Source organism: Hyperolius riggenbachi, chromosome 2 (genome assembly GCF_040937935.1).
Source record: "Hyperolius riggenbachi isolate aHypRig1 chromosome 2, aHypRig1.pri, whole genome shotgun sequence".
Lineage (NCBI taxonomy): Eukaryota > Metazoa > Chordata > Amphibia > Anura > Hyperoliidae > Hyperolius > Hyperolius riggenbachi.
Genome location: NC_090647.1, coordinates 303,374,507 through 303,393,823, shown reverse-complemented (window position 1 = coordinate 303,393,823; position 19,317 = coordinate 303,374,507). Strand labels below are relative to the sequence as shown.

The 19,317-nt window shown below is 41.2% G+C and overlaps 1 protein-coding gene across 1 annotated transcript in view; it reads right to left on the bottom strand.

Annotated features, from left to right (window-relative positions):
• EPHA10 (EPH receptor A10) overlaps positions 1–19,317 on the bottom strand; it is a 766,354-nt gene that overhangs the window by 19,407 nt on the left and 727,630 nt on the right. Inside the window, exons 12-15 of the mRNA XM_068269039.1 lie at positions 18,410–18,471; positions 5,711–5,929; positions 5,004–5,153; positions 4,021–4,214 (exon numbers count right to left, since the gene is read on the bottom strand). Coding sequence (XP_068125140.1) covers positions 4,021–4,214; positions 5,004–5,153; positions 5,711–5,929; positions 18,410–18,471 — 625 coding nt within the window. The remainder of the gene's footprint in view (positions 1–4,020; positions 4,215–5,003; positions 5,154–5,710; positions 5,930–18,409; positions 18,472–19,317) is intronic.

Here is a 19,317-nt window from a genome sequence, read left to right as displayed (position 1 = left end):
AATATAAATGTTCCTCTAAAAATAGAAAAGCAAGTCATTGTCTGTGACTTCAGAGTGATGGATCAATATGTCTTTGGATGTAGAGAGACGTTGCCACTATTGCTTCAGAGCACCATCAGCAAAGTGCTCCCTCAGACCACCATCAGCAAAGTGCTCCCTCAGAGTACAATCAGCAAAGTGCTCCCTCACAGCACCATCAGCCATGTGCTCCCTCAGAGCACCATCAGCAAGGTGCTCCCTCAGACCACCATTAGCAAAGTGCTCCCTCAGACCACCATCAGCAAAGTGCTCTCTCAGACCACCATCAGCAAAGTGCTCCCTCAGAGCACCATCAGCCATGTGCTCCATCAGAGTACCGTCAGAAATGTGCTCCCTTAGAGCACCAACAGGAAAGTGCTCCCTCAGAGCACCATCGGTCAGGTGCTCCCTCAGAGCACCATCAGCTATGTGCTCCCTCAGAGCACCAACAGCAAAGTGCTCCCTCAGAGCACCATCAGCAAAGTGCTCCCTGAGAGCACCATCAGCAATGTGCTCCCTCAGAGCACCATCAGGCAGGTGCTCCCTCAGACCACCATCAGCAATGTGCCCCCTCAGAGCACCATTAGCAATGTGTTCCCTCAGAGCACCATCAGCCCTGTGCTTCCTCAGAGCACAATCAGCAATGTACTCCCTCAGAGCACCATCAGCCATGTGCTCCCTCAGAGCACCATCAGTCAGGTGCTCCCTCAGAGCACCATCAGCAATGTGCCCCCTCAGAGCACCATCTGCAATGGACTCCCTCAGTGCACCATCAGCAATGTGCCCCCTCAGAGCACCATCTGCAATGTACTCCCTCAGAGCACCATCAGCAATGTACCCCCTCAGAGTACCATCAGCCATGTGCTCCCTCAGAGCACCATCAGCAATGTGCCCCCTCAGAGCACCAACAGCCAGGTGCTCCCTCAGAGCACCATCAGCAATGTGCTCTATCAGAGCACCGTCAGCAATGTGCTGGTGAATATCTCTTCAGACTGTGCCTAGAAATCTGACACTACCAACTTAACTTAATAATACTTCAGCTGGGAATAGGATTTGTGTACAGCAAGACCTCTGGACCACTGCGGATCCACTGGATGAAGATGAATAAAATATAAAGTGTTAGCGAGCAAGACAGGCAGAAAACCAATATGAGTCTGCACAGACATTACACCAATAAATGCTTCAGTAACAGGTGAGATTTAGTTTTGTGTAATAAAAGCAACATTACAAGTCCGCAGAATGAACAGAGCAGTATGAAAAAGGATTGGCATACTGTAAGGCTGTAAGACTTTGTTGTATGAGGTCTGTTTTCCTTGAATAACTATGTTGCTTGACCAAATAGCTTATCTGCAGCAGGAAAGAGGAGCAGGTGAAATGTATCTTGCATGTCTTAGCTTTGCAGCACCAGAGCTGAATGATTTGTTCTGCTACATCATTTTCATTGGAATGCAAAGCTTTTATGTGTAAAATTCATCTAGTTTGACATGAAACACAGATCCCTACAGGCAAATATTAACACAAATCAAATGGTACTATTTATCCGTGGTGCAGATGGTGATATCTGAGCCCAAAGCAGAGCCAGACACCACTACGATACCTATAAGGCCACTGTGTGAAATGCACATCAGTCAATGAATATTTACAGAACCATAAGGTCTGAAGTCAATGACATTGTCAGTGTTATATTTTATCTGGATAGCAAAAGTAGGAGCTGTCTTTACCCAGGAATAGGGGTTAGTCCTTGTTATAGCATCTTGAAACCTGTTTCTTAACCTGACTATTAGCTGCAATATAGGCCCCACTCCTATTAATGTTTCTCCAGAGTTTTCCCCAAGGAGACATTTTCAAACCTTATCAATAGTGGTGCTCGTAATGGGTCAATTACGATTATGTGAAATTTCACTTAATTTTTCACAATTACGCATTGCGATTACTTTACGTAACATACTACGTTTGTGAATCATAATTACTCATGCAATTATGCAATTACACGTCATTTGCATTTAATGTGTACAGATATTCACATCTTTCGCCAGTGTACTTTGCAATAGAGGTAATATTCAATGTGAAAAAAGCGTTCAAATGCAAAAAAAATTGCGTTGATCAGCCAGTATACTGCACAAATGCAGCTATCATTTAAATATTCAATGCAAAAAATGCATTCATGTAAAAAAAAAAAAAAAATTGCACTGATCAGCCAGTGTACCGTACTGCACATGTGTGGCTATTATTTAAATATGTATTATTATATAGATTACTGTATACAATCCAGTTACCACATTTACTTACGAATACCGAGTGGTTCTGGATGTCAGCCTTGCTTCAAGGGCATAAAAAGATTATTTGCATATTCAGGAGTGATGCATCATGGGAAACTACAGCTGTTAATCTGAATTATTACAAATACCTTCTGTTTTTAGATGGAAAAATTTAGTTTCACATGTACGTAGTGTCCGGTAGTATCTGAGTACCCATTTAAAGTAAATTTAGTTTGCCTTATACAATATAGATTTGGCAAAACTGGACAAGACTGTACAGTCAAGTTTATACAGTATATGATTTAGATTTGAATGCAGAGCAACAATCATCATATAAAACATAATTTTGTTTATCTATCCGTAATGAACCATGTTTAAAAAGGCAAGAATAGAGTTAGTATAAAAGACAATCAGTGCCAACAGGTTATCAAAGTAACTGCTGCTGTTAAAGAACAGTGTCCAAAGTTCAAGTATGTTTTATCAGATAAAAACAGTGCAGGTCTCCACAATCATGACGGTGGTTATGGGTAATAATAAACCACCATGTGGTGTCCAAAGATGTTTCAACACATGTCCACCATCACCAGTAGTTCCTAAGATCTAACGTAACTGAAAAAGTTTGGACAATTTTACGCTGCCGAATAAAAACTTACCACATCACTGTGTTGTCTTCTCTTTTTGGGATTGGGAACAGACTTAACAGAAAAGTTATGTCAAAGCTATGAGGAACTGAAGGCAAAGCTTCAGAATGTTCATTATGTCTCCAAACTTCTAGCTTTCTTTTAACCAGATGAAATGTAATAATTTTACATTTCCTAAGTATGAGGAAAGTTGAATTTAAACTTCCATGAATACAGCAGAGAAACTGATTCATAAATATATTGGATCACTGTGGTCAAGTGCTGCCCAGAGAAAAGTTGTACTAGTACATTATAAATGTATGAAATAACCAAAGACTGTTAAAGTTCACAGCAGCTATAAATCCATTTAGGCTTTAGCAAGGACTGACAGAAAGTGGTAAGCAAATATTGCTCTTTCAAATAGCTAATTTTACACATCCTTTTATAGTCTTAGCTTAGGAACATCACAGTTTGTGACAGTAACGAATTTGCATCCTTGGCTATTGTCATACTTAAAGTATATTTTGCCCCAAAATGTCATTATTAAATCTGTGTAGATATGGTATTGTAGTAAAGAGCTAATCAGTTTTTATTGCCACTTTTTTGTTTAGACTAGAATGGCTGGATTCTCGTTGGCACTTAATTCTTTTTTGCTGAAAGGCTGAGGTACGGTATTTAAAAGCATGAAAGGCTTCAAATTACTATGAATTCTCCCTTTTCTGTGCCTAGTGCTGACATCATAACAAAGATGGCTTCTCTCATGCAGGTAAAATAAATACATCGATACAGAGAAGAACTCAACTATGGAAAAAAAATAATAATTGTGGGGCCATAAACATGCTTGTTTTTTTAAGAAAGCTTTTAGTAAAAGGTTGCTTTAACTTTTCAATTGTAGTTAAATGGAATTCTTAGCAGCTCTTAGCAGCTATTTCATTTTCTTTGTAAATTTGGCACCAACTTTACTGTATGTTCACATTTTGAGATAATTATGTTCTGTTCTATAGAACACAGTAAATTACAAGATACTAGAAAAAAGTGTGTGTACATACTGTGTATGACATATTTCAGCATCAGTCTAATGTTAGCAATGCATATTTACAAAACCAGTTGAAAAATATAGCTACCTTGTGGTTGTTGATGTTGCGGATTTGCATTTCTCAGGGCTCTGCCCATGCTTAGATAGTATGTTGTGGATGTGAGTAAATTTCGGTCTGTCATTTCTGTCCTTCTGCCAGCAATCTAACATCAGCTGATGGAGAGCAGGAGGACAGTTCACTGGTGCTGGAAGTCGGAACCCATCCTCTATAGCTTTAATAACCTAAGGCAATCAAACATACATAGCAGATCAAAAATCAAGATCTAATAGCTGAATACAGAATGTACAGAGTATACAGTATATAAACGGGTATAAGCATATCATTTGACTTGGGCTTAGGCAACCACACATTCAGACATACAGAATGTTCAATCTCCAACAAATTTTTGGATATTGCAAATAACCAAAAAGCTGCCATTCAATGATGGATAAACATGAAGAATACAATCTGAATCTGAAACTTGATGCAGTTCTCAATGCCTGGAGCTAAACCTGGAGGAAGACAAAGACTTTAAGCAGCCAAGAACTAAGCTGATCTGTATTTAACTTGATTGTAGAAAGAATTTTTTATTGCTTTGTAAACTATACAAAATCATAAAAGGAGGAATCTACTTGTGGTAATCAAGCTTGTCCTTGAATTTTTTAAGTACGTTATTATATTATTTATTGTTATGCATAATGTGCACATACTTGATTAAGTTTGGGCACATTAATCCTAATCCTAGCATTTGTATAGTGCCTTTCTCTTGGTGGACTCATAATGCTCAAGAGCTGTAGCCACTAAGGCACACTCATGGGCACACTCAAGGGGCAACCCTGCAGTGGTAGGAAGTCTTGCCCAAGGACATCCTACTGAATAGGTACTGACCCTAGCCAAGATTCAAACCCTGGTCCCCCATGTCAAAGACAGAGCCCTTAACCAGTACACTATCCAGCCACTTTAGATAATCATTAATGAGCTAAATGTTGTAATAATAATAAGGACAATAATAATAAACACTAGCAACTCACATCTTGATTGGACATGTCCCAGTAAGGTCGTTCCCCCAAAGACATGACCTCCCACATTATGATTCCAAAGCTCCATACATCACTGGCAGTACTGTAACGATGATACTCAATTGCTTCTGGTGCTGTCCATAAGACTGTGCTCTTTCCCCCCTGTGGTTTAGAAGATGTAAGAACTCATTAATGTTCACAGATAACAAGTACGGTAGTATAGTATCTATCTAGAAAATATGTACAGTCAAGTCCCTGTAATATCTTTCCATGCATTTCCTATTCTCTCAGCATCAATCTGTTTTGTATTTTCTGATCATTTTGTATGGCTTTTTGCTCTCTTTTCTTTATTGCATTTACAACAAAACTAATTAAGATAAAATATTTTTTTTATATGGCCGTAGTACTGTAGTTTTGTTGTTTTGATCATCATCTCCATAAAAGAATCAATCAAGTTCAAGGAAGTCTGAACAAAAGTAAAACTTCAGATCATCTAACCTATTTTATTTGCTTTGTTTAAATATGATTTAAAAACAGAAAGCCTGTACCTAACTGGTATCTCTGGTGGTCTGCACATGTTTTTTAAACTATTGTATAATAGAAACTTTATTTTTTTCTAGTAAATACTATCCTGTGCCAGCTGAACAACTCACATTTAAATTATTAGCTATCTAACTTTGATAATATTAAATATATAATGGAAGTAGAATTTTTCTTACATTTGTATTCCGCACCATGGTGGAATATACAGTGTCAAGTTTATCATCTTGAATATGCCGAAATCCAGATATCTTGCAGACCAGGTTGGAGTTGACTAGGACTTTGTGTGCTGCAAGGCACTTGTGAATATAACTCATCTCTGTCAGGTACTTCATCCCTGATGCAATACCAGTCAGCATCCCCACCAACTGAGCAATAGTTAATTTCCCCTCATTTTTCTGCAGGAAAACAGAGCAGGATAATCATAATGCATGTTGTAGCTTAGAGAAATGAAAAAGGGATACCTAAACATTTAAAGGATTAAAGGAAACCTGAGATGATAGGGATATAGAGGCTGACATGTTTATTTCCTTTTAAATAATGTGCATTTCCTGGCTGTCCTGCTGACCCTCCATCTCTAATACTTTAAGTCATAGACCCAGAGCCAGTTTAAGGAGCTCTGGGCGTTCCAGGGCAAACTTAAGCTGGGGGGTCGACTTCCCCGAGTTGAATGGCAGACAGGGAGGTATATACTTTACCTAATTCAACGCTGGCCCGGTTGCCATGGTTTTCTCTGCCTCACCTTCCATCTTGCTCCTTTCTTCCTGGTGGTGAGATGCACCATACAGCAGAGCACCTCTTACCTCCTCGCATGCATGGGCGTCCTGTTGTGAGGTTACATGCCTGCTACGATGGTGGTAGAGCACCTCTGCGGCCATCCTTGCATGCGTTTTACCGCACCAGGAAGAAGGAAGGAGGTGAGGCTGAGGAAACCATGCCACTCGGACTGGTGTGGTATCAGGTAAAGCATATGCATCCTTGCCACTTCAAGCCCTGATACCCAGCAGCCCGCAGCACCACCAATTTCATTTTAAAGGGGGATAGACTCGGGGCCCAGGGGCAATTTCCCCTTTGCTTTAGACCCTGAACAAGCATGCAGATTATATGTCTATGACAAATCTGACAAGATGAACTGCATGCTTGCTTTTAGATGTATGATTTAGACCTTACTGACCAGAAAGATCAGCAGCACTAGCGATGGGTATGGTTTAAAAGGAAATAATTATGGCAGCCTCCATAGGTAACACACCTCGGGTTTCTTTGAACTACAATATGTATGGTTCACTTTAGATATGTTATAACCAGTGGTGCAGCATTTTGTGGGGACACGGACACAAAGGCTTTTTCTGGTTTACTAATACTCTGTTTTGTAGTTAACTTAAAATAAAACAGTGAAGAGTGCTTTTAGACCAGTTTAGAAAATGCTTTTATTTGGCTATAACACAAACATGTGTTCATCAGAAATGTCACCTGACCTGAATAATGGTTCTAGATGATTGTTTTAGACAGCATTATGAGCAGAAGATCCACATTACAGCTAGGAATCCTCTTTTAGAATAACGTCACCAATAGCACTCTCAATATGTCAGGCTTACAGCCACCATTGACTAAAATGTGCTATGCTCCTCCTAACCTCTGACCTGTGTTTGTGAATGAAAGAATAGAAGAGCACAGCACAGTCTTCTAGTCACTAGGAGTCGGGGAACACATCAAATGAATGCACAGTCAATGGTTACTAGAAAAAGCATTGGTGTGTGACATTGGAGAGAACATGTGGATACGGAAAGTTAAAGGGACTTCCTAACCACAGGGCCCAGGTTCAACCACAAGTGTCTAAATTAGGAAAGGTTAATGAGAAGGAAATCATTTTGAGTTGATGCAGGATTATGCAAATTATGTATGCAAATACATGCAACCTGAAAAAGGACCAATCACATTTTTCCTTTGATTTGTTTTCATTTTCAAGCTGCATACATTTGCATACAAAATTTGCACAATGCTACATCAACTCGAAACGTTTTGTATCTCATTGGCCGTCCATAGTCTAAATAACTGATTGGAGCCCTATCAGTCTATCATAAGAAATAAGCACACTTATCTTTATTTGGCTGGCCTGTTTGCCATATTCTTCTCACCTGAATACATCCCAGACTTCTCACTCGTTTAGCCTTGCCAACTGCTTACTCCATATTGAAAAGAAAGTAGATAGGTATTTGCCCATAAGGGTCAGCCCTATGTGCACTAAACTATAACTATCACTGGACTTTCTTATCTTCTGCCGGCAGGACAATAAGCATTCTGCCCCCTGCTATGCTAATACTAGTTCATACACTTCATTTGGTGATTCCAAAGATAGTAGGTACAGGAAGAAAAAAGTAATGTTACTAAATCATTGCTAGTCCAAATTCTTGACTTGATTTGTGTAATTGCATTCCGCATTTGGACATACTTTTCTCTCTGCCATACAACATAGGCCCATATAAGTGAAATGAGATGACAGGAGACAGTAGCTGACAACTTCATATGATAAAATGTGACATAACAGACAGCATTCCCAAACAACAAAGTATATTTGTAAACCTGCTGAAGCAGGACTTGGTGGGAAACATTTAGTCTGATACAAATGTGCCTTGTGCACAGTCACGCCGCCTGAAGCTTATTCATTTACATTCTCTTGTAAAAGCTCTCTATGCTCTGTCACAATCAGCTCAGACAAAATTCTCTGATGTTTTGATCTTGTTTTTTGCCCTCCAACCCCCTATTTTCTTTGCACCTTTTATGTTTTCCCAAGCACAATGGTTGTATTGTGGGTTTTGCTTTTCATGTGCTGTGTAAGTGCTGAAGGGGAGAGAATTTTAATTTTCAAGCTGTGAATGCAATAATACAACAAACTGATGTGACACCAAAATATTTGGCTTAAAAGCCTCAGGGTTTCAAGTGGACAACAGTCCTTGATGTATTCTGCTAAGATAACAGCCAGGCTTGATAAAAGATGTCAGGCTTCAGATAATGTTAGCACTTGAGCATCTCCAAAGAGTGATATTTATAGGCGTAAGCATAAAAGCAGGAATGCAAACAGCTGAATAAAATGGCTTCTTCCTCCCTTTGTTTATACAAGTAACATGGAGCATGCACCACATTTACTGTCCACATTGGTGCTCCCCTTACAGTTCTCTCCTTTTCAGGGCTAGTAGTCCTGGGTCGCGTCATGTGCATGAAAAAAGGGCGCCAAGAAAAAATGGACCGACTTGATAACAAAATGGTGCAAGTTATTAACGAAAGCTGATGACGATAAATATCCTTGTCAAGCTTTGTTAACGATAAATACCATTGTAAATACAGATGAGAAATAATAACGGAAAGATATTAATGTTAAATATTGTTAAGTAATTCAATAATACAGCTTAACCCAACCCTACTCTCACACAGAACCCTCCCCTGGTGCTGCCTGAAACTAACCACTCCCCTGGTGGTGCCTAACCCTAACCACCCCGTGGTGCCTGCCTAACCCTAACCACCCCCCTGGTGGTGCCTAACCCTAACCACCCCCTGGTGTTGCCTAAAACTAACCGCCGCCTGGGTGGTGCCTAACCCTAACCACTCCCCCTGGTGGTGCCTAACCCCAACCAGTCCCTCTGCAGAAACACCCTTTTACACATAGTAACGACAATATCTTTAATAATGTAAAATCTTTACATACTATACTATAAACAATATAATATGACAAAAACTCTAACGTTGCAAGCTTCAAAAACGATAACATAATTCAAGAACTATAATGTTCTAATTTTGTTAACGATATTTATCGCGGCGTCCTTTTTTCTGCTTTTTTTGCCATTTTAACGATAATTGCATTAAAGTCCATGGCAGCGCCCTTTTTGTCCACCCTCAGCTGGCGCCCTTTTTTCCTGCTACCCCTGGGTCTATGTGTGGGCTTTGCTCCTGCCTCCCCCTTACCTTCGTGTCATGTGACATGAAGAACAGAGCAGATACAGAAAATTTGGAAGATGGAGAACAACATGCTAGCAGAAATCCAGGTAAAGAAACTAAATACCACAGCCACAAGTAGAGCACTATAATTGAGGCACTATGACAAAGGGAGCACTGTGACTAGAGCAGCATTTAGGAGAGGTGGATCTATAAGAGGGGTACGGTTAAAACATGCGGGGTACTATAACAAAGGGAGGACTATAAAAGGAACACTATTACACAGTGAGGTCACTGTAACGGGTTGTTATCAATGAGGGAAAACTATAAAAGGGACATTATTATTAGGAAAGAGGGGACTGTAACAGGGACACTATAATGGGTGCTATAGTATCGGCACACAGGAAAACTGAGGATAATATGAGCACAATAACATAGGAATAAGGGCACTGTTATGGGGGGGGGGGTGAGGCAACAACAGAGGGCAGAGTATGATACCGACCCTGTAATAGAGGCACTTTTATGAGGGGGCAGCATGGCAAAAGAAGAAATTGTAACAGTGGTGGGACTACAAGAGTATCACAGTAGCACACGAAGAGCCCTAACAGAGTCACTTTAATAGGAATATATGATAAAATATTGTTCAAACAGGCAGATTTCCAAAACAGAATGAAAGGGCTCTATAACAGAGAGAGACTGAGGGATATAACAGAAGGGCAGGATAAAAGAGATGCAGAATAATAGAAGGCAGTGTCTAATTCTTGTTCAAGTTACACACCTTCTACGGTAACAGACAACCCTCTCTCTGTCACCCAGCTTTATCATTATTTCGGATATTGTGTTTGTCATTGTGAAGTTCCAGATGTCTCTTTCAACAATACAATTTTCTACACTAACTCTATTCAGTAGGGAATGGCTTGAAGATTTCTTCCCCTATGAAACAATGTTAGTGGTTGCTTAACACTGGCAACCAGAGAATTGTAAGAAAAGCCAAATCTGATAAAAGTGTCCGTTTTCACTAATCTAACATTAAAATGAATTATACAGCATAGATCAAAAGACTTGCTTAATAGCTTTTAACAATATGTTTCATGGTGACAGAGCTACTTCTTCAGGTCAATGCCTTACATATGTGAGCCTGTGAAGTGGTGTAAGCTGCTTTGTGCAAGCACCATCTGTTTGGTTACCAACATAGCTTGTTTGACTACATTGATATTGTTGCTGACCTTGACCTATATGACTCTACATCTATCTTGTGTCTATTTCTGTACCATCTGATTGACTATAAAACTGTTTGTGAGACTATCCTCTGCCTGTTTACTGTTGCTTAACTTGACCTACCTGATTATACCTCTGCCTACCATGTAATTCTGTACTGACTGATTAGCTACTGAGTGAACTCACTGGAGTATGTTATTGCTGATGTCTAATGAAAACGTGAGACTACATTTCTATAATGATAAGAGTGGGAAATAGTGAACCTGTGGATCACCCACAGCAAAGTGTCTCATATCTTGTGCAATGGGGAGGATCAGGTTTGCCCTTAAAGTCTGCACTTTGGCAAGAGCCATGCCCACGTTATTCTAACGTGCAGATTCCTATTTAGTCCTGGTCTGTCTGTATTTTAATGACATATGGTTTTCATCTGTTGGGAAAGATAATTATATATCTTTGTGTCAGCATAATCCATTGCCTTTCCCTAGTAATGGACAAACATGTTTGCCAGAGGACAATTTGTAGCAGAAAACTCTGTTTTTACCACAAATTTTTAGGTCCAAGATTTGTGTTTGCATTTAACATTGACGTCAATGGCAGCTGACTTTAGTGGTTAATACTAAAGCCCTTGTATGTGCTAGAATCACCAAATTTTCACCGTATGTGAAGGAGTAGAGTAGGAAAAAGAGTGGGTACCCTTTATCCATCTCTACAGAGCTAATAGAAATAAAAATGCAACTAATAACACTTAATGTTCTTAATTTACTATAAATACTTACCTTTCGTTACTCCCACGGCAGTATCCTCAGAGATGATCCCACACCATATCCTGTCGATACCATCAAACAAAAGGGAATCCCGCACATGTCGATCCCTGCACCAAGAACCGACAAACATTGCCGCCTACGTTGATCACATTACCAACCCTGAACTATCTACACTAAGTATAGCAAGCCCCAGAGGAGTGGCATTCTGAATTCTACTTCAGAATGTCATTTTGTGGACTTTAACCACTTGCCGACCGCCTACTTCATATTGGCAGCGGCAAAGTGGCAGCCCCAGGACCACGTAACGCAGAATGGCGTCAGGTCCTGGGGCACTGTTTTGCCGGGGATCGCGCGCTGGGATGCGCGCGCATCTGCCGGCAATAGGCTCCGCCCACCCGTGACGTCAACCCGCCGACCAATCGGAAGCGCCGGCGGGTTGTTAACCCGACGATCGCGGGATAGGAAGCGTATAATACGCTTTGTAATGTTTACAAAGTGTATTATACAGGCTGCCTCCTGCCCTGGTGGTCCCAGTGTCTGAGGGACCACCAGGGCAGGCTGCAGCCACCCTAGTCTGCACCCAAACACACTGATCTGCCCCCCTCTGCCCCCTGATGGCCCACAGCACCCCTCAGACCCCCCCTGCCCACCCCCCAGACCACTGTTTGCACACAATCACCCCCCTAATCACCCATCAATCACTCCCTGACACTATCTATCAACGCTATTTTTTTTTTAGTCCCTAAACTGCCCCCTGGGTACTCCTGATCACCCCCCCACCCCTCATATTCTCCCCAGACCCCCCCCCCCCAGCCCCCCCCCCTGTGTACTGTATGCATCTATCCCCCCTGATCACCTGCCAATCACCTGTCAATCACCTGTCAATCACCTGTCAATCACCCATCAATCACCCCCTGTCACTGCCACCCATCAATCAGCCCCTAATCTGCCCCTTGCGGGCAATCTGATCACCCACCCACACCAATAGATCGCCCGCAGATCCGACATCAGATCACCTCTCAAGTGCAGTGTTTACATCTGTTCTCTACTCTAAACACCCACTAATTACCCATCAATCACTCATCAATCACCCCCTATCACCACCCATCAGATTAGACCCTAATCTGCCCCTTGCGGGCACCCAATCACCCGCCCACACGCTCAGATTGCCCTCAGACCCCCCCTTATCAATTCGCCAGTGCATTATTTACATCTGTTCTTCCCTGTAATAACCCACTGATCACCTGTCAATCACCCCCTGTCACTGCCACCCATCAATCACCCCCTGTCACTGCCACCCATCAATCAGCTCCTAACCTGCCCCTTGCGGGCAATCTGATCACCCACCCACACCAGTAGATCGCCCGCAGATCCGACGTCAGATCACCTCCCAAGTGCAGTGTTTACATCTATTCTATCCTGTAAACACCCACTAATTACCCATCAATCACCCCCTATCACCACCTGTCACTGTTACCCATCAGAATAGACCCTAATCTGCCCCTTGCGGGCACCCAATCACCCGCCCCACACGCTCAGATGGCCCTCAGACCCCCCCCCCTTATTAATTCGCCAGTGCAATATTTACATCTGTTCTTCCCTGTAATAACCCACTGATCACCTGTCAATCAACCCCTGTCACTGCCACCCATCAATCACCCCCTGTCACTGCCACCCATCAATCAGCCCCTAACCTGCCCCTTGCGGGCAATCTGATCACCCACCCACACCATCAGATTGCCCCAAACCTACCCTCAGATCACCTCCAAAGTGCATTGTTTACATCTGTTCTGCCATCTAATCACCCACTGATCACCCATCAATCAGCCCCTGTCACTGCTACCCATCAGATTAGACCCCTATCTGCCCCTAGGGCACCCAATCACCCGCCCACACCCTCAGAACGCCCTCAGACCCCAGCCCTGATCACCTCGCCAGTGCATTGCTTGCATCTATTCCCCCCACTAATCACACGTTGAGACACCCATCAATCACCTCCTGTCACCACCTGTCACCCCCTAACACACCTACCCATCAAATCAGGCCCTAATTTGCCCCGTGTGGGCTCCTGATCACTCGGCCAAACCCTCAGATCCCCCTCAGACCCCCTTCCGATCACCTCCCCAGTGCATTGATTGCATCTATTTTCCCCTCTAACCACCCCCTGAGACACCCATCAATCACCTCCTGTCATCCCCCTAGCACTCCTATCCATCAGATCAGGCCCAATACAACCTGTCATGTAAGAGGCCACCCTGCTTATGACCGGTTCCACAAAATTTGCCCCCTCATAGACCACCTGCCATCAAAATTTGCAGATGCTTATACCCCTGAACAGTCATTTTGAGACATTTGGTTTCCAGACTACTCACGGTTTTGGGCCCGTAAAATGCCAGGGCAGTATAGGAACTCCACAAGTGACCCCTTTTTAGAAAAAAGACACCCCAAGGTATTTTGTTAGGTGTATGAAGCGTTCATAGAAGATTTTTATTTTTTGTCAAAAGTTAGCGGAAATTGATTTTTATTGTTTTTTCACAAAGTTTAATTTTTCACTAACTTGTGACAAAAAATAAGATCTTCTATGAACTCGCCATACACCTAACAGAATACCTTGGGGTGTCTTCTTTCTAAAATGGGGTCACTTGTGGCGTTCCTATACTGCCCTGGCATTTTAGGGTCCCTAAACCGTGAGGAGTAGTCTAGAAAACAAATGCCTCAAAATGACCTGTGAATAGGACGTTGGGCCCCTTAGAGCACCTAGGCTGCAAAAAAAGTGTCACACATGTCATATCGCTGTACTCAGGAGAAGTAGTATAATGTGTTTTGGGGTGTATTTTTACACATACCCATGCTGGGTGGGAGAAATCTCTCTGTAAATTGACAATTGTGTGTAAAAAAAATCTAATATATGTCATTTACAGAGATATTTCTCTCACCCAGCATGGGTATATGTAAAAATACACCCCAAAACACATTATACTACTTCTTCTGAGCACGGCAGTACCACATGTGTGGCACTTTTTTGCAGCCTAACTGCGCTAAAGGGCCCAAAGTCCAATGAGTACCTTTAGGATTTCACAGGTCATTTTGCGACATTTGGGTTCAAGACTACTCCTCACGGTTTAGGGCCCCTAAAATGCCAGGGCAGTTTAGGAACCCCACAAGTAACCCAATTTTAGAAAGAAGACACCCCAAGGTATTCCGTTAGGAGTATAGTGAGTTCATAGTAGATTTTATTTTTTGTCACAAGTTAGCGCAAAATGACACTTTGTGAAAAAAAACAATTAAAATCTATTTCCGCTTACTTGTGACAAAAAATAAAATCTTCTATGAACTCACCATACTCCTAACGGAATACCTTGGGGTGTCTTCTTTCTAAAATGGGGTCATTTGTAGGGTTCCTATACTGCCCTGGCATTTTAGGGGCCCTAAACCGTGAGGAGTAGTCTTGAAACCAAATGTCGCAAAATGACCTGTGAAATCCTAAAGGTACTCATTGGACTTTGGGCCCCTTAGCGCAGTTAGGGTGCAAAAAAGTGCCACACATGTGGTATCGCCATACTCAGGAGAAGTAGTATAATGTGTTTTGGGGTGTATTTTTAAACATACCCATGCTGAGTGGGAGAAATATCTCTGTAAATGACAATTGTGTGTAAAACAAATCAAAAAATTGTCATTTACAGAGATATTTCTCCCACCCAGCATGGGTATGTGTAAAAATACACCCCAAAACACATTATACTACTTCTCCTGAGTACGGCAATACCACATGTGTGGCACTTTTTTGCAGCCTAACTGCGCTAAGGGCCCCTAAGTCCAATGAGCACCTTTAGGCTTTACAGGGGTGCTTACAATTTAGCACCCCCCAAAATGCAAGGACAGTAAACACACCCCACAAATGACCCCATTTTGGAAAGTAGACACTTCAAGGTATTCAGAGAGGGACATGGTGAGTCCGTGGCAGATTTCATTTTTTTTTGTCGCAAGTTAGAAGAAATGGAAACTTTTTTTTCCCTTTTTTTTTTGTCACAAAGTGTCATTTTCCGCTAACTTGTGACAAAAAATAAAATCTTCTATGAACTCACCATGCCTCTTAGTGAATACTTTGGGATGTCTTCTTTCCAAAATGGGGTCATTTGGGGGGTATTTATACTATCCTGGAATTTTAGCACCTCATGAAACATGACAGGGGGTCAGAAAATTCGGAGATGCTTCAAAATGGGAAAATTCACTTTTTGCACCATAGTTTGTAAACGCTATAACTTTTACCCAAACCAATAAATATACACTTAATGTTTTTTTTTTTATCAAAGACATGTAGCAGAATAACTTTCGCGCTCAAATGTATAGGAAATTTTACTTGATTTGCAAAATGTCAGCACAGAAAGTAAAAAAAGTCATTTTTTTGACAAAATTAATGTCTTTTTTGATGAATATAATAAAAAGTAAAACTTACAGCAGCAATCAAATCACACCAAAAGAAAGCTGTATTAGTGACAAGAAAAGGAGGTAAAATTCATTTAGGTGGTAGGTTGTATGACCGAGCAATAAACCGTTAAAGCTGCAGTGGTCTGAGTGAAAAAAAAGGCTCTGGTCCTTAAGGGGTTTTATGACTGCAGTCCTTAAGTGGTTAAAAAACATTTTTTCTTTGAAGTATTCAAAATGGATTTTCTATAAAGGTATTTTGTCCTCTTATCCCCACTATTCATCTTAACATACCCTGTATGTATGGGGTTGCTATTAAACACCAAACTTTACAAAAAAAGCGTTTGCATAAAATACAGATTTTTTTGGCTAATATTTTGCCTTTGACCCTCCTCTGCAATGCAACTGTCTGGGTTTTGGGACACTTTGTAAGCATTTTTTTTTAAATTGTGACTGCAGAGAAGCCCTGAAGATTTTAGAGGTGTGTCTGCCATTAAAGACAGTGGTGATTGCCACGAATAATCGTTTTGCAAATGTCTGCAGGAAAATGTGTGAACGCTGTTCATCTATCACTAGTCATGCACATGAGAGAGCAGTAAGGAATAGTGTCATTCCTCAAGTGCGCCTTTGTGGTTGAGCTCCCGTCAAAATGTGTTGTGGGGCTCCTTAAATTGTAGCTAGGAATCTAACCTAAATTCTCACTCTCAAACTGAAATAACAGTCAAGTCTTAATTACAAGGGAGAGTAAATTGTTGTGCCGCTTTAGATATCTTCCCTTCTCAGTAAAAAAATGTCACCTGTCTGTCTAACCTTCTTTATCAAAGGTGCTGTCAGAAACACATGAAATAAAATGAAATGCTTTATTTAATAAATCACAAGTTTGCAGCATTAGGAAAGCATCTGTTACCACTCTGACAGTGCGTTAAACAGCACCTTTGGGAATTTCAGTCTAAAACTGAGCTTAAAGCAAATATGCAGTGAGAAAATATAAAATCTGTCATCTGAATTCTCTTTTGTAAAGCCAGCATCCCAGCTGGTATTTTGGCTTCAGAAACCTCTCAAACACATGTGCACTAGAAAAGCAGCTAGTGAAGTCCAAATACTAGATCTCCATAATCGGAAAGTTTTAGAAGCAGCGGGAGAGTACAACAGTCAGGCCAGTTGCATTTACTGAAAAGGAATAAATAGGGCAGCAACCCCATTTTGTTCTCATCACAGGCTCTCTTTATCCTTTAAAACATTATATAACTGATTAACAGTAAAATAGTTTTCAGTTATGTTCTGTGGTTATATCAGTTTGATAATGGAGAGTTAGGGCCCTCTTCCATTGTCAAATTGATTCAAATTCAGCTACCTTGCTGCATCGCATCACTTCCGCTGCTGTTCGCGTCACTTCCGCATCGGGAGATGCAAAAGTGTATGCCGGGGACAGGGGGTGGATACGGCTGTGCGAGAATCTGCAGCATGCTGCAGATCCTCCGATCGCTCTGCTCTGCACACAATGCACGCAATGGAAACTGCTCTATTGCTGTGCATTGGTTTCAGGACACCCGCGGTGTGATGCGGCTATGTAGCATGTAATGGAAATGGGCCCAAAGGACATGTTTCCACTAAACGTGGAATCTGAATGCAAAAAAACTGACTCCAATGAATGCCTATGCACCTGTTTCCACTAAACACAATTTTTCTGATGCAGATTTCTGCATCATGCATCAATTTCCCATACAATGAAATGGTTATGGAAAGAGGCACTTAGAGCTTTTTTATTTTAGAGTGCTTTGTGATTCTAAAAGCTCTTGCTAATGTTATCCTATGTGTGTGTTCTCCCTTGAGTGATGTGATTATGTAAACATCCCCATGGCATTGCATTAGCAAGAGCTTTTCAAATCACTAGCACTTAAAAAGCTCTTGCAGTATGAACCAGCCCTAAGGCTTGGTTCACACATAAAAAAGTGTCCTGTCCTGTCAGTTTTTGACTGTTAACATCAGTTTTGCATGTGTTTCTATGGATGTGTTCACACATAAATCTATATATTTAGGGTCCAGTCCTGTCAGTTTTTGACTGTTGGCATCAGTTTTGCATGTGTTTCTATGGATGTGTTCACACATAAAAATGTACATTTCCGGTCCAGTCCTGTCAGTTTTGTATCAGTTTTGTATGTGTTTCTATGGGTGTGTTCACACATAAAAGGTGTACATTTGCGGTCCAGTCAAATAAAACCTGTAAAAAACATATGCAAAACTGATGTAAAACTGGAAATGTGCAGGTTTCTGTGTGAACCAGGCCTAAATATTTTTGGTTATTGCTGCTTTTGTAAGCGAATTCTCAGTACCATCTCAGTGTTCGCTCAGTTTTGCTTTTATTCTGTGATACCCTGCCAGCTTTTATATAATACTACTTTGGCAAGGCATTTACTATATATATGATAGGTAATTTGCACAGAGCCCCATCCATTGGGAGGGTTAGAAAAAAATGAACCGATGCTCTCAGAACCACAGTGAGATTTATCAGTACATTTTACTTTCATCTTACAATATACATACCCTTAAAAAGGAATCCATAACACCATTGCCCATGTATTCCATAACAGTCATCATTGTATTACCTGTAAAATAAAAAAGGTAATATAATTTTCATTTTTTTTATTTAACTGCAACTAAAAAGTTGTAAAATATTTTAACTGCACAGATGAAGAATGCTTACAACCTACAGAAACGGCAATTATGACTCTTGTAAAGTAGTATATCTGCCTGACGTTATACTTATGTTTACTGTTATTGTTAACAATTACCATTTAAATTAGCAGCCAGCAATTAATTTTTAAAGTGTATTTCCAACGTAAGACTGAGCCTGTCATGTACGGCTCTGACTTAATGTTGCCAGGACTGGGGGATTTCAGGGTTAATAACTTATCTGCTCAGCCATAACTCAATAGACAGGTGACATTTCACTGCAACCCCCTACCCCAAGCTGGGAAAAGCCACCATGGCAGTTTTTCAAAAGTCTGCCACAGCTCTGGCCACATCCATCTGCAATGGCGCTGCCTCCCCCAGCTCAGCAGCCACGGGCTAATTAGTGGGGGCGTGTCGTGTCAACACAAGTGGGGGTCACCACCAAGCTATAGAAGACTTTGGAAAATGGCCACAGCTGTTTTGCCACTGGAGGGGGTAGAGCTTCACCTGTCTGTTGAATTATGGCCAAGATGGTGAGGTATTAACCCTGAGATTACAAGATCCTGCAGCATTAAGACAGAGCCTGGTATGACAGGCTCTGCCTTTTACACTGGAAGTAATTTTTAAAACTAACAGTGGTCACAAACTGCACTTGCTTTAAAGTAAAGAATCTATACTCACCATGCAGTCTTTAGATTGATTTTAGCTCTTAATATTGATCATAATATTGATTACTAAAACCATGTCTAGAGGTTTGATTGAGACCCCAAACACACCTC